General features: G+C 34.9%; 1 protein-coding gene across 5 annotated transcripts in view; it reads right to left on the bottom strand.

The window, feature by feature from the left end:
* Positions 1–15,763, bottom strand: part of REV1 (REV1 DNA directed polymerase) — an 84,601-nt gene that overhangs the window by 56,418 nt on the left and 12,420 nt on the right. For 4 of the 5 annotated variants that reach the window (XR_010021694.1, XM_063078828.1, XM_063078827.1 and 1 more), the window contains exons 2-3: positions 6,507–6,570; positions 5,008–5,134 (exon numbers count right to left, since the gene is read on the bottom strand). The exons of the other annotated variant lie outside the window; for it this stretch is intronic. Coding sequence is in view for 3 of the 4 variants with exons in the window: in XM_063078828.1 (XP_062934898.1) it covers positions 5,008–5,134; positions 6,507–6,560 (181 nt within the window). In the remaining variant the exon portion in view is untranslated. The remainder of the gene's footprint in view (positions 1–5,007; positions 5,135–6,506; positions 6,571–15,763) is intronic. 5 annotated transcript variants of the gene reach the window in all.

The raw sequence follows: 15,763 nt of genomic DNA, 5'->3' as shown, positions 1-15,763 counted from the left end.
AAATATTTGAAAACTATGCATCTGACAAAGGATTAATACCCAGAATACACAGGGAACTCAAACAACAGTAAAAAAAAAATAACTCATTTAAAAAATGGGCAAAGGAACTGAACAGGCACTTCACAAAGGAAAATATACAAATGGCCAATAGACACACGAAAAAATGCTCAATATCATTAAGCATCAGGGAAATGCAAATCAAAACCACACTGAGATATCATCTCACCCCAGTTAGACTGGCCATTATCAAAAAGACAGAGAATAACAAATGCTGGTGAGGATGCAGAGAAAGGGGACCCCTCCTACACTGTTGGTGGGACTATAAATTAGTGCAGCCATTATAGAAAACAGTATGGAAGTCCCTCAAACAACTACAGATAGAACTGCCATAAAATCCAGCAATCCCGCTACTGGATGTATACCCAAAGGAATGGAAATCATCATGTCAAAGGGACACCTGCACTCCCATGTTTACCACAGCTCCATTTACAACAGTTAAGAGTTGGAACCAACCTAAATGTCCATCTACAGATGACTGAATAAGGAAAATGTGGTATGTATATGCAATGGAATACTACTCTGCAATAAAAAGGAATGAAATTCTGCGACTCACAGAAACATGGACGAACTCAGAGAAAATTATGTTAAGTGAAATAATATGGAAAGAGAAACACCACGTCTTCACTAATAATTGGGAGCTGAAAAAGTAAATAAGCGAAACAAGAAAAAAAAATACAACAATCACAATAATTCCTTGAACTTTCAAAAGGAGAGAACAAAACTGAGACCACCAGAGGTGGGAAAGAGGGAGCGGGAGGGGGAGGGGGGTTCAGGGAGAAAGTGGTAAAGGGCCACAGAAAAATGTTTACATTGTGTAATGACTAAAAAAAAAAAATCATTCCATAAAGAAAAAATGTAATTTCTACCAAAATCCTGGCAAGATATTTTGTAGATTAAAAAACAGCTTATTCTAAAATTTATATGGAAAGGCACAGGCCCTACAATAGCTATAACGATGTTGACAAAAATAAAGTGAGAGGAATCACTCTACCAGATATTAAGGCTTGCTACATGGTACAATAATTGTGATAGTGTGGTAATGGTGAAGAGACAGACACAAACATCAATGCAGCATAACAGAGAACACAGAAACAGACCCACCCAAATATGCTTAACTGCTTTTTAGCAAGAGTGCAAAGTAATTCAATGGGGAAAGGATAACAAATAGTGCTAGAGCAATGAGAGACCCATAGGCAGAAAAATAAAAAATAAAAAAATCAAGCAAACAAGAAATCCTCAAAATGGGCCATGAACTTTAATGTAAAATATGAAAGTATAAAATTTTTAGAAAAAATATAGGACAAAATCTTTGGGAACTAGCAGTAAGCAACGAGATTTTAGACCTGAAAGCACAATTCATAAGAGGAAAGATTGAAAAACTACATCTCAGCAAAATTAAAAATTTTGCTCTGCAAATAACCATGTTAAGAAGATGAGAGACAAGCTACAGACTAGGAGAAAATATTTACAAACCACATACATGAAAAAGGAGTGGTATCCAGAATATATAAAGAATTCTCTCAAAACTAAACAATTTTTAAAAAAGCCAAACAATCCTATTAGAAAATGGAAAAAAAACACGAACAGACATTTCACCAAAGATGATAGAGACAGCAGATAAATACATAAAAGGATATTCAACATTATTAGCCAACAGGCAAATGCAAACTAAATCCACAATGAGATACCATAACACATCTATGAGAACTTCTACATTAAAAAACAAAACCAAAAAAGCCAAAAAAACCTGGCCTTACCAAATGCTGGTGAGGATGTGGAGCAACTGAAACACAAAACAACAATGAGATATCACTACATACCTACCAAAATGGATAAAATAAAAAACACTAAATGCTGGTCAGGATGCAGAGAAAACGGATAGATCATTCATACATTGCTAGGGGGGAATGTAAAATAATATAGCCACTTTGAGAAGCAGTTTGGCAGTTTCTTACAAATACTAAAGATGCAACTACCATATGACCCAGCAATTGCACTCTCATGTTCACACAAAAACTCATATGCAATGTTCATAGCCAAAAGCAGGAAACAACCCAGATGTACTTTAATGGGTATATGGTTAACAGACTGTGGTACACACATCCTAAGGAATACAACTCAGCAATAAAAAGAAAAAACTGTTGATACATACAACTTTGATAAATCTCCAGAGAATTACACTGAGTAAAAAAAGTCAATCCCAAAAGGTTACATACTGTATGTTCTATTTATATAACATTCTTGAAATGACAAAATCATAGAAATGGAGACCAATTTAGTGGTTGCCAGGGGTTAAAGAGAGGCTGAGATCAGAAAGGGTTAAGGAGAGGCTGAGATCAGTGGCTACAAAATGGCAACATGAAGGATCCTCGTGATATGGAAATGTTACATATCTTAACTGTATCAATGTCAGTTTCCTGGTTATGATATTGTGTTCTAGTTTATAAGAAGTTCGACTGGAGGAAACTGTGTAAAGGATTTATGGTATCTCTCTGTATTATTTCTTACAACTCCATGTGCATCTACAGTTATCTCAAAAAAAAAAAAAAGTTTAATTAAAAAAATGGGATGAAAGGCAAAAGTTAACCTTAACAAGGAAAAGACACTTTGAGGGAAGAAAAAGAAAAAGAATGGACTGACCGAGGCAAAGACTCCAACAGATGAAGGATCTTCTAAGCTCACGTTCAATGCTAACTAGGTTGGGCGAGATAGGAGCTATGATAGAGGCTCAGATGGGAGAATCAGGAGCTTTAAAGGAATAAAAATCCTGGAATATTAGTTAAAGTCTGTGGGGAGCATGGTTAAGAATCAACAACAAAACAGCACCCTCTACTTGTCTTACTGCATCTGAAGCAGTACTTTGCTCATTCACTTACAGATGTTGTTAATTCCATTTTATCTATGAAGTTGCAAAATAGTCACTAAAACTAAAAACTTTTCTAAAACTAGTTATTTTATATCACCACAATTTGCATGTCACTATGAAATTCAAAACAGAACTTTATTTATAGAATTATAATCCTAACAAGAGCAAAAATTAATATTATTATCCCTATCTTAATCGAAAGGATAGAGATTAACAGTGGGTCCAAATAGAAAATATCTTAAAGTCACACAAACATTAGTGATAAAAGTAGAATTAGAATTCCAGATTCTCAACCAAGAAAGTGATTACTGCAATATTCAAAAGAATAAGGGTACCTTCATGAATCGGGGACTTCCATAACTGGCTAATATAACAAGCAACGCGTATTTGTTTTTATTAGCATTTTTTTTTTTTTTTTTTTTTTTTGTCGTTTTTTCGTGACCGGCACTCAGCCAGTGAGTGCACTGGTCAGTCTTATATAGGATCCGAACCCGCGGCGGGAGCGTTGCCGCGCTCCCAGCGCAGCACTCTACCAAGTGCGCCATGGGCTCGGCCCATTTTATTAGCATTTTTAATCTCAGGAAAGTCCACGGAGCTTGAATTTGCCTAAATACCTAAGTAGAGAAGTTACAAGCTTTCTGCACGTGAACTTCCCAAAGTTGCACCAGAACTCACTTTGAAATAATATTCTTAGATTAAATTCATTGTCAATGATGCCTAATAAAACTCTTGAATTACAATCAACATGTTCTACCCTCACTAAACCAGGTAAATGTATCAATTTAACTTTAATACTTAACTTTAATACAACAGATATTTCCTGAATGGTCATGTCCAGTCATTGTAGAGGTATCCAGGATACAACAGTGGAGAAAATGCAGCTCTTGCTCTTGTCTAGTAACCAGGCAACTACAGTAAGGTCTAAGAATGCTAAGATGCAGATATATATAAGGAGTCATAGCTTCAGGAGCATGAGAAGTCACCTAAACCGGTATGAAGACAATCAGACAATCAAGGGGAAGTGATGTGTAAACAAAGATCTTAAGGATAAGCAGGCATCAACCAGTTGAGAAGTGGAAAGGGGAAAATAGAACAGATTAGCCCAAATATTTACAGCCAATTCACTTCAAAAAATACACTAAAATGATCATAAGGAAAGAATCCCCAAGAGAATGAAGAGAAAACTTATAGAGTAAAATCTGATAACCAAAAAACAAGTGCTGGCTGACTTTGCACATCAGAGAAAGATAAAATCTAAGCTAGCCTAGAAAGAGGCTGCCTGGTGCCAGTAAAACCAAGAGAAACTCGTGAAACAGAGGTGCTAGCTACCTCCAAAAGTGGGTGTGTGGATAAGTCTTACAATTAGGAAGTTCATGGTTAAAACTGTGTAAGAAGCAAATTAGAATTCCCAGATTTCTTCCCCTTCTCACAAAGACTTCTCTATACTTTCCAGATACTGTACTCACTTTACTATACAAGTAAAATTGTGCTTCACACACACACACACACACACCCATATGCATACTTACAGTTGAAGATTTACCAATGAAATGGCTCTACCAGATTCCCCTACAGTGAAGCTCACAGTTTACAAGCCCCATCCACGTGCAATGAGCTCCCAATCAGCTGTTTAAGCAAGATGACCACTGTAAAGCATTTTAAATCTAATTTGACTTTTAAAACTATGTATGTTGATAAAAATTAAAATAAAAAAGACAATGGCAGGGGGGCGGTCCCGTGGCTCACTTGGGAGAGTGTGGTGCTAATAACACCAAGGCCACGGGTTCGGATCCCATATAGGGATGGCCGGTTCACTCACTGGCTGAGCGTGGTGCAGAAGACACAAAGTCAAGGGTCATGATCCCCTTACCGATCATCTTAAAAAAAAAAAAAGACAATGGCAGGTAATGGTGGCATAGAAAGAAAAAAGTGAAGGGGTAAGCAGAGAATTTTATTTTTATCATTTAAAAATCATCTTAATATGTATGATGATCAAAAACAGAATTTTAAAACAAATCATTTTCAATCCTAATAAAAATACATGCCCAAATCGGGAACCTAAAAAGTAAAAAGTACTCAACCTGTATATCCATTAACATAGATGGCAACTCCACTAAAAATTGTAGATGAAGTTCCATCCTTCTGCATAGCAGCATCTGATCGAAACTGTTCCTCCAATTTCTGGACCTTGGCAGCCATATACCCACCCTAGAATTAAAGAAAAAATAAACAATCACAAAAGTTACATTTTCTTCCTCTCCCCCTTTTTAAAAAGAAATTTGTATTTTTTAAAAAAATTAATTAAAGGACCCTATTCTATGCTAGTGACCAAGGTATAATGATGACCTCCCTAACCACAAAGCAAGGCAATAAAACAGGTAGGTCAAGGAAGACTTTTCCCTCTGTCAACTCAATTTTTAGTGATTTTACTACATTATTATAATGATAAAAGTTACTTTTAAAGAGGGAAAAGGTAAGTCAATAATAATATTTAATAACACAAAATACTATTCTTTAGTACATAATTGAACAAGTTATACTAAAGTTTAAAACAATCAGAAATTTGACAAGTGGCCTAAGAGCCTATTTTAGACTGACTCCTTCTATCTCCTAGACACTGGGAGCTTAAAATGAATTACTTTCAGGTAAAATGAAGCAATTCGACAAATCAGTACAGTCCTCCCTCCATGTACGTGGATAAGAAAAGACTGAATGATTCAGTGGCTAAATTCTGAATCCGATAAATCTATTTGACAGCAGTACTAACTTTCATTAGATAACACCAAACTCAAAAGAATATAAAAAAAAATTTTTATTGTTAAACACCCTGACAAATCTATGAATGTAGCTCTACTTTTCCTGAACCTTTAAGTAATTAAACTTGATTGATTTGAATGATTAGGTCTTTACATTAAAGCTGTAAGTAGCTAGAAGTGGTACATACTTTTTCCCAAAATAGAAATGACTTCATGTTTATGTTGATTATTAAAATGTGACATACCCACTATAAAATGATTTTTTTTTCCCAGAAAATATAGGAAGTATAAAGAAATAAAATTGGTATGATCCCATTCATTAACATTTTGAGGTGTTATTTTCAAAGCTTATTTCTATGTCTCAGGAGCATAAAGGTTTTATGGATCATATAGGATCATATAAAATATTCCTTTATAATACCCCATTTTATTCAAGGTTGTCTTTCTAGGTTAAGAAATATAAAGCTAAATAATGACTGCACAGTGTTCCACAATATAGAGATAATTTATTTGACCAATCTCCTACTGTTGGATATTTATGTGTTTTCCTGTTTTTCAGTATTATTAATAATGCTACCATAAAATCATTATAAATAAATTTTTGTGTACTCATATACTTATTACCTTAGGATAAAATTTCTGAGTAAATAAAGTTTAGAGGTTAAAGTTTATAACATTGTTTTCAATACATTGTGAAAACTCAGAGCTGGTGTCCACAGTGATTTATAATTTATAAAATGCCTTAAACCACATTACAAACTAAAACGTGAATGAAAAATACCTAGACAGTTCAATATAATTAGTTTTATTCTTTAAAAACACACCCAATCTTCCCAGCCATCATTTTCAGCTCGTTTTCGCCATCCACCTCGTCTCATGGTGGAGCTTCTGTATTAGGGGAAAAAAAAAATGTCAATCTTATAACATAATATATCCCTAATTGGTATTTTATTTCAATTTCAAGAAAAATGAGAAAAATTAAAATAAATTCAAATGTTCAATTAATGAAAGTTAAAAGTATAATACGAAGTAAACTTTTTCCAAAGTGTGTCAATCTTTTGCTTTACAAGTGAAATTTGTTCCTAAAATACCCTCCCCCACAGGTAAGTATCGTATAACTACTTTAAATTTCAATAAATAAATTTATACATTCCCGAGCACCAATCCTAACACCCACTTACATAAAACATCACCAAATATAACTAACATGGCCATACTTACTTGTTACCATTAATTAGTGTATCAATCTAACAAAACATTTCCCTTCATGAAATGCCCTATAATATGTCTCTTAGACTGTCTTTGCTATTAATACTGGACACTTAAGAGTGCACTCATAGTATAATTCACCTATTCTGCAAAAATCCCTAAAAGAAGTCAATTGAAACAATACATCATAGGAGATGCGATGCAGAAGGATCAACAGTAGTAACAAACTAGTAAATATGGCATTCTCCTTAAGGCAACACTTAACCAACCGTACCATAAAACTGCCAAGATGACCAAACAATGGCTCATCTCGAGTATCAGCTGGCTTAGTATCCAGCAATATATAATATTTCATAAGTCAAAGTACGCACTAAATGAAACCCTTTGTTAAATCAAATTCTACTGCCCCAAATAACTACATTATCCTTTACAAAATTAATATAAACTCTACTTAGATATTTTTCTTCTAGTAACTAAGTAGGTTTATATCAAATGGTTATCATATTAAGCCTTATACATTATCCAAATCATATCAACTTTGATCTGATTTTGGGAATCCTTTACTTAACAACACCTTAAAACATGACACTTTATACAGATACATACATTAGCAGACATTTTCTTTCGAATATTTTTGTTCTTGGTATACTGTGGGATTTAGTTTCTCTTTGCCGAATTTATTTATAAACTTTTATTGTCCACAATTAAAAAATACCTAAAATATATGTAGAAATATTCTGAAAGAGTTATGTTCCTCTTAAGGAAAGTGTCAAGATAATATAAATGCTTTAGGGACATGTGCAAAGTGCTGAGAACAAGAAGCAAAGTTTGATAAAGGCAGGGTCATGGAAACTCAATATGCTCATTATCAAGTCCCAGAACTGTGATATTTTCTGTTAAATATTACCTCTCTTTGTCCAGTCACTAAAGCCTCACCCCTTATCTTAAAGTAGCCTAGGAAATGTGTTAACACACACACAGTTCTTGACTTCATAAAAACTCTGAATCCACACACCTGCTCTCACAGTATAAGAGTTTGGGAGTTCTGGCAAATTTTACACTAAGAATAACACACGCATGACAATTAAATGCAACTATTAAACTGCCAATGAAAGTAAATGAAAGAATAAAATATATTTTAAAAGTTTAATTCATTTGCCCAATAATTTATTTAAGAGCCCCATTTATTTCAGACCTATTTTGTACCTACTGCAAAAGGCCAATATGGAAATTCTTACAGATAGTTTAATGAGGGGTAGACTAGCACAAAACAAAGTTGTAATAAACGCAAAAACAAACAACAACAAAAAGGTATTAAAAGTTGTTTCATTCATTCCAAAGTCACAAACCTATCCCAGACAAATGTTTACAGCTTTGAAAATTAAAAGGAAAGAATGAAGGACTGAAAATGGTAATTTCATCATTTCCATTAACTTGACAGAACACCAAACTCCTACTGATCCAGAACTCAATAAGAAAACAAAGAAAAGAGGAAAGGAAACAGAACCATTTTTCATTCTATAAATTCTAAATTCCGCTTTTGAGAAAATCCCTTAAAAAATAGTGAACTAGGTAATTCAGGTCAACCCTCTTGCTGAGGAAGAGAAAAGCTGGACAAAACATGTTTTTTTTTAAAAAAATGCCTCAAATATAGAAGGCCCAGCAACTAGTGAAAAATTATTGGCCAAGATTCAGAAGACAGAAAATATACAGAGTAGCTCTGCCATCTCACCTCCCCAAACTGGGATTGCTTTTACCTCTGAGGGAATTTGGCAATTCTAGAAGAGTAGCTGAGAAACTGGGCGATGTTTTGGACAAACACACAGTGCTAGGGGAACAAAAATTAGGATTCCAAGGGTCTTGCAGGATATAGATCTCCAAACTTGGGATTAGGACTTACTCTTAAGAGAGTAAGAATAAACTGGATGTAGACAGATCAAATTTTGCACAAACTAAATTCTGCCTTACATTATTTCAATCTCTGAAAGTAAATTTAGGTGATCTTGGACTGCCAGCACACCAAGACACCTGGCAGAAACAAATGCAAATCCCATATGGAGGATATCAACATCCTAAACCTCATATATTTCTACAAACAATTTTACAAATATGTCTGGCACACCAATAAAAATAAACCAGGCACACAAAGATGATTACATGAGTGAGAACCAACAGAACAACAAAATAAACAGACCTACAGAGACTGCAGATATTGAACTTAACATAGACTTTAACTATGCTTACTTGTCCAAGGAGATAAAAGACAAGTTTCAGAATATCTGTAAAGAACCGGAAAATATAAGAAATAAGAGAATTAAAAGATGCAATACTAAAAATTAAGAACTTAACAGATGGATAACAGCAATAAAGATTATTTGAAAATAAGTCAGCAGAAAACATCCAGATAAAGCACAGTGGTACGGAAAGATAGAGAATAGGAAAAGGAGGGAAAGATACAGAGCATACTTGAGAAGGCCTAACAAATAAATTTGGAAAAAAGGAGAAAAACAGAAATTACATTTGAAGAAATAATGGCTAAAACAATCTAAAACTAAAACCAAACCACAAATTCAAGAAGTCCAATGACTCTCAAGCAAGAAGCAATAGAAATCAACAACCAAGACATACAACAGTAAAATTACAGAAAACCTAAGACAAAAAAAAAAAACTCAAAAGTTATGATGGGTGGGAGAACAGAGTGACTCCATTCAAAATACTCAAAGGTGCAGCAATTAGAAACATGGCTCTCTTTTCGACAGACACAATAGGAACCAGAAGGCAGGGCTGAAAGAACATAACTAATTTAGAATTCTATGCCCAGAAAAAATTTCAGTCAAGAAAGATGAAATACAGGCATTTTCAGGCAAATTAAAACAGAAGTTAACGTCCCCAGAAAGCCTGCATTAAAGAAAACCCTAAATGAATATTTCTCAGGTGGAAGGAAAATTCTTAGATGGAAGGTCAAAAATGCAGGAAAAAAATGCATCAAGAAAAATACTAAATATTTGGATAAACCGATGTAAAATACTGACTGAATGAAACTACAAAAATGATAATAGACCTGTTATTGTTTGTGGCATAATATATAGCATAAGTGAATCAAAAGACTATGAATAAAAGACTGGGGTAAAAGGAAATGGTTCCAGTCCAGGCTCTGCCACTAACTTTCCTGGCCTCTGGTAAATCCCCATCTCTCTGGGTCTCAATAGTAACTTGAGGTTTGGGTAGTTAACTATTAGAACTCGTTTTGGTGCTCTACATAAGACACTCTAAAGGACTATTTTCAGCAACTAAACGTAAAAAAGTTAAAACTACTGTATCCATATACTTTTAGCAATGTACTTCAATTTTAGAATATTTTTTATTATTTAACAATTTTAATGCTCTACATTTGTTTTATTTATTTATTTATTTATTTATACAGACCACCTTTAACTATCCAGAAAAGATTTAAGGCAACTTGTTCTACCAAATTCATTTAGTCTATGTGTAGACCAAAATGGCCTCTGACAGTGTGGCTAGGGGGAAAAAAACTAACTGTAAATCTGATCTTTGCTTAATACTAGGAGTGGCAGTTTATCAGCCCTGTCACTATTAGATGACATCAATTAAATAACTCTTATGTCACACAATAGATGCCAGACAGTTCTGTATACAACTGTAGAGATTACATTTCATAGAATAGATAATTGTGGCATCTAAGAAATAATTTAGCACCTGTGTATAAGGGATATCACACTTCTTAAACTACCTATGGATAAAAGCTAACAGAACACTACTAGCACCATACTATATACTAGGCACTACTCAGACAAATGAAATAGGCATTTTTGTCTGAGGTCTAAAATTTTTCAATCTAAAAAGAAATGAGCACCAGTCAAGGACATACTAGCTCTACAAATATAACTTAAGGGAAAAATGTTGAGAAGAATGCATGGGGTGGGGAGGGGGATGGGAGGAAGCCCTGGAATATAAAGCAAACTTCATGATGCAGCACTAATGCTGGCAGACCAACCCGGCATGCAGCAAAGCTACCTGACAACCTCAATTATGAGACCAAATAAAGGAGAGACTCAGGTGACAGGAAGCAAAAAATGCATAGGTTTATCAATACTTCTGTTGATATGTACTGTTCCTACTTCACATATTTTCATTAGACCCACATGCATTATCTCCTTTCTGATATCCAAAGTATTATATAATGAAAATATTAAGAATATGCTATATATGAGGGTACTTCAAAAAACTTGTGGAAAAAAAAATTAAAAGAAAATACAAATCTTTCCATAAACTTTTTGAAGTACTTTTGAATAAAACTGCCATTAATTTTGTATATTATATGCAGTCAGTAAATACTTATTGAATAAGGAGAATAAACTTATATGTAAATTATAAAGCATGGCAGCAATAGTATTAAGTTCCAAACATAGCATGTGCCTCTATCAATATTTGAAATAGTACCCTGCATATTTAGTTTAATCTTACCTACCTGTTATTTCTCTTAGTTTAAAACATCTTCCCAAGATTCACAATTGAATTGCATGCTGTTTAAATAGACATTGGTTAAAGCGTGGTGTTGATAACATCAAGGTCAAGGGTTCAGAGCCCTGTACTGGCCAGCCACCAAAATAAATAAATAAATAAACCGAGAGTGCTATGACAGACACCTCCTCCACAAAAAGTGGTACACAGACAAGATTAGCAAGTGATGCACACTTTGAAAACCACACAACAAGTGGAATTAATTATAAGTCATTTACAGGGTTACTTATAAGACTACAGTGCTTCTTTCGTAGTGTGAAATCAGGAAGTAGCAAACATAAAACCCTATTTTTGGAAACTGGTATGTCATGAAGTAAAGGCATATGTTTCTGCTAACCAGTAAGGATCTTCGAAAAAGAAAGAGGCTCTGCCAATGCCTCTGTAGTCATCCAGGGTAAAGTTCTCCATGCTAGAAGACTGACTTGTTTCTTCAAATAGGATTTTCCCTAGAATGGAGGAAGGCAATGAATCAGGATACCACTACCTGACAGAAATCTCTCTCAGAAATAACACACTCCCTCTGTTTTCATCCTCTCTGTTCCAAGCAACCTCCAGAATTACAATGCATCCTCTTGACTAAACCTACTCACCAAGAAGAGATTGCCCTGTATTGACAAGCCATCCAATTATCAAGGTAGACTAGTAAATAAAAATCACCTTCCCGTTTTCAGAGGAAACTCTTGCAGACTGAGTTCCAAATCTAATTCCACAGTGCTTGATGATCTTGAGGAAAGTGATAAAGGTTTCTGAAACTTAATGCACTAAAATAACCTACAAATTTCTCCTTATCCAGCAACATCAATGGAGATGCCAACGACTGGGTTTCAAAAAATTAGTTTGAAAAATGGATAAAGAGTGAATTAATGTATACAACAGTATCCTTATCCCAAGCATTTAGGGTATGGTCTCAATAAACACCAGCTATTATTTCAGTAATCTATCTTGACAGTTCGGAGTGAATATCAAATGAGACCACATATGTGAAAACCCTTTGAAAACTATAAAGTATACAACAATATTGGTTATTTTAAATAAGCTAAGCTTGGTCTAGAACATAATGAAAAGAGCAGTAAATTTAGTGACATGAGGTCTGGGCTCAAATCCCAGTCCTAGGACTGCCTAGCTATATGATTTGGGGTAAGTCCAAGAGCACTAGGCCTGATACCTCTTGACCCATAAAACAAGGAAGCTTAACTGATCTGCATTCAGTAGAATCCCTGTGGGACCATAACTGGATATAGGGTGGATGTGGCAGGGAAGAAAGAGAGTTGGGGATTAAAAAAAAGTAAGCAAGTAAGGTTCCACTCTCTAAACCCACTTCAACTTTAGCAGCCCTACTTTTATTAAAAGCTTTAGTTTTGGGTTCTGAATAAGATTGTTCTAGAAGAAAAAGCTCAACACACTGAAAAAGACTGATAACTAAAACTAATGCACTAAAAACTAAGCCTAAAGACTTCTTGGCTCTTTTCTGTTTCCATATATGGGACTCTACAAAAGGGGCTGGAAATGTCCCAATCCTTGAAAGGTTCACAAGCTAAAACTCTCCTATAACCTAAAACAAGTTAAAACTCAAGTAATGAAATTATAAAGACCAATCAAAATAGAGGCTGTCAGTGCAGCCATGCCCAGCCCCCAGTGTCAACGTGCGATAACAGTTAGCCAGGTGAGGCAAGTTTAAGTAAGGCACATGGGAGAACAGCTGTGTTTATAAGGAGCCCAGGGATCCTGAATGCCTGCAACGCAAAAGACCTCCTGACTCTCCCTATTCTCTTAACAGGGATGGTTTGATAGAGTGTCTCATTAAGGACCTGCTTATTTAAAAATATAACAAGATTACTAATGCATGCTATCTTCCTAACTTTAGTTCACCTTTTGCTGAAGCACACTGCTATCAGTTCACTGGACATCCAATGTGCATTTTAAGAAGCTGGTCAAATCTCTCCAGAAAGAACTTCATTCTGCCTTCTTCACCACGGTTATTGGTGGATTTTGATATCTACCCAGAGAATGATATTCATCCCCAAAAGCTATCATTTTCATGCAAAAGTGGTATTTCATCTATTTACTAAAATATTACTAACACTATAAGGTTTTAAACAGTTCATCACAGAACAGCAAAACTCAAACTACATATCCACAAAATGCTCAAATATATATTCATCAGTGTTAATCTGTTGGTTACATACTTGTAACTATAAAGTTTATTGACTATTAAGTAATGAAACTGAATGGCTTTTAATAATCTCTTACTGTAGTTAGTCATCTGTAGATGCATGGGTTTATCTTACCTTCATTTAACAGTTATTTAAGAAATATTTACTGAATGAAACAAGAATATGCAATGAATTAATTAATGTGCAATTACAGTAGTATAACGTAATTCATAAAAGGGACACAAGTGCAAAGAAAGCAGCCTGTGGCCACCGCATCTCCAGGCAAGGTTGAAATAAAATAAATTTGCCTTTGGCTCCCTCCCCTATCTCTACTTAACACCCCTTCGGGGCCTCTTTTTTGTTAGCTGTCAATTCTCTGCTTACTGACAACTAAGAAACTGGCTTAAAGGTATAATACATCCCAGGAACTTCTGTATTTAAGAGACTCCTCTATGACCGCTCAATGGAGAAAGGACAATCTTCAACAAATTGTGCTAGGAAAACTGGATTCGCACGCAAAAGAAGTTGAACCCTTACCTTATACAACATAAAAAATTTACTCAAAATGTATCAAAGACCTAAAAAGCTAAAACTATAAAACTCTTAGAAGACAACATCAGTAAAAGCTTCACAGCATTGGATTTGGCAATGGTCTTTTTGACATAACACCAAAAGCATAAACAAAAGAAAAAACAGATAAACTGAACTACCTCAAAATTTAAAACTTGTGTACAATCAGCAGAGTGAAAAGGCCACCTACAAGATGGGAGAGAACATCTGCAAGCCATGTATCTGATGAGGGGTTGTTAATATACAGAATATATAAAAAATTCCTACACGTTAACAATAAAAACACAAATAGCCTGATTAAAAAGTGGGCAAACGGTTTGAATAGACATTTCTCTAAAGACATACAAATGGCCAATATGCACATGAAAAGATTCTCAACATCACTAATCATTATGGATATGCAAACTGAAACCACAATGAGTTACTACCTCACACCCAACAAGGACTACCACAAAGAAAACAGAAAAAAAAAAAAATAAGTGCTGGCAAGGATGGGAAGAAATTGGACCCCTTGTGTATTGTTGGTGGAAATATAAAATGGTGCAGCTGCTATGGAAAACAGTAGGGCAGTTATTCAAAAAATTAGAAATACAATTACTGTATGATTCAGCCATTCCACTTCTGGGTATATACTCAAAAGAATTGAAAGCAGGGTCACAAACAAGTATGTCTGTGTACCCATGTTCAGAGCAGCATTATTCACAATAGCCAAAAGGTGGAAGTAACCCATGCACTGACAGATAAAAGGATATACGAAATGTGCTGTATACATACAATAAGATATTGTTCATACGTAAAAAGGAAGGAAATTCCAACATGTACTACAACATGAATGAATCTCGAAGCCATTATGCTAAATGAAGCCATTCACAAAAAGACAAACACTGTATGATCCCACTCATATAATATACCGAGTAGTTAAATCCACGGAGACAGAAAGTAAAATGGTGTTGAGGGAGATGATCGTTTAATTGGTAGAGTCTCAGGCAAGGTGAGAGAGTTCTGGAGATGCACGGTGGTGATGGCTGCACAACACTGTGAATATACTTAATCTCACAGAGCTGTCAACTTAAAAATGGTTGAAATGGTAAGTTTTTGAGTTATATATATTTTACCCCAATTTAAATTTCTTTTAAAATGTTTTTAAAGGAGCAAAGAAGTTTTTTGTTTGTTTGTTTTTTAAAAAGGACTTCTGAAGCTGGAAATAGGGACAGGCAGCTGAGGTCACAGAGACTGGCAAGCAACAGGGAACAGGGGACAGTAACTGGGATGCTCAGCTGGAATATAAAGCTGAGAAAGAGGGCACTTCTCCAAGAAACGTGTACAGCTGTATCTGAGACTTTTTTCACCCTTGGAATTGGGGGCTGTGGGAGGCTGTATACAGAAATAATTTACAAGGTAGGGGGTTCGGATCCTCACGAGCCAGCCACCAAAAAAAGTAATTTACAAGGACCAGATATTGCCCTTATAATGACTAAGTAAATGAGGTGCTAGCACACAGGTACTAATAAAGTTTGAAAACGCCTCCTCAGATGTGCTTTTATTTTGTCCTTAAATGGTAAAGGCTTTAACACCAGATAAATACCTTTTAATGTAATATTGAAATA

The sequence above is a fragment of the Cynocephalus volans genome, chromosome 14 (assembly GCF_027409185.1).
Source record: "Cynocephalus volans isolate mCynVol1 chromosome 14, mCynVol1.pri, whole genome shotgun sequence".
In the NCBI taxonomy this organism is placed as follows: domain Eukaryota; kingdom Metazoa; phylum Chordata; class Mammalia; order Dermoptera; family Cynocephalidae; genus Cynocephalus; species Cynocephalus volans.
This window is presented reverse-complemented; position numbering and strand designations above follow the sequence as displayed.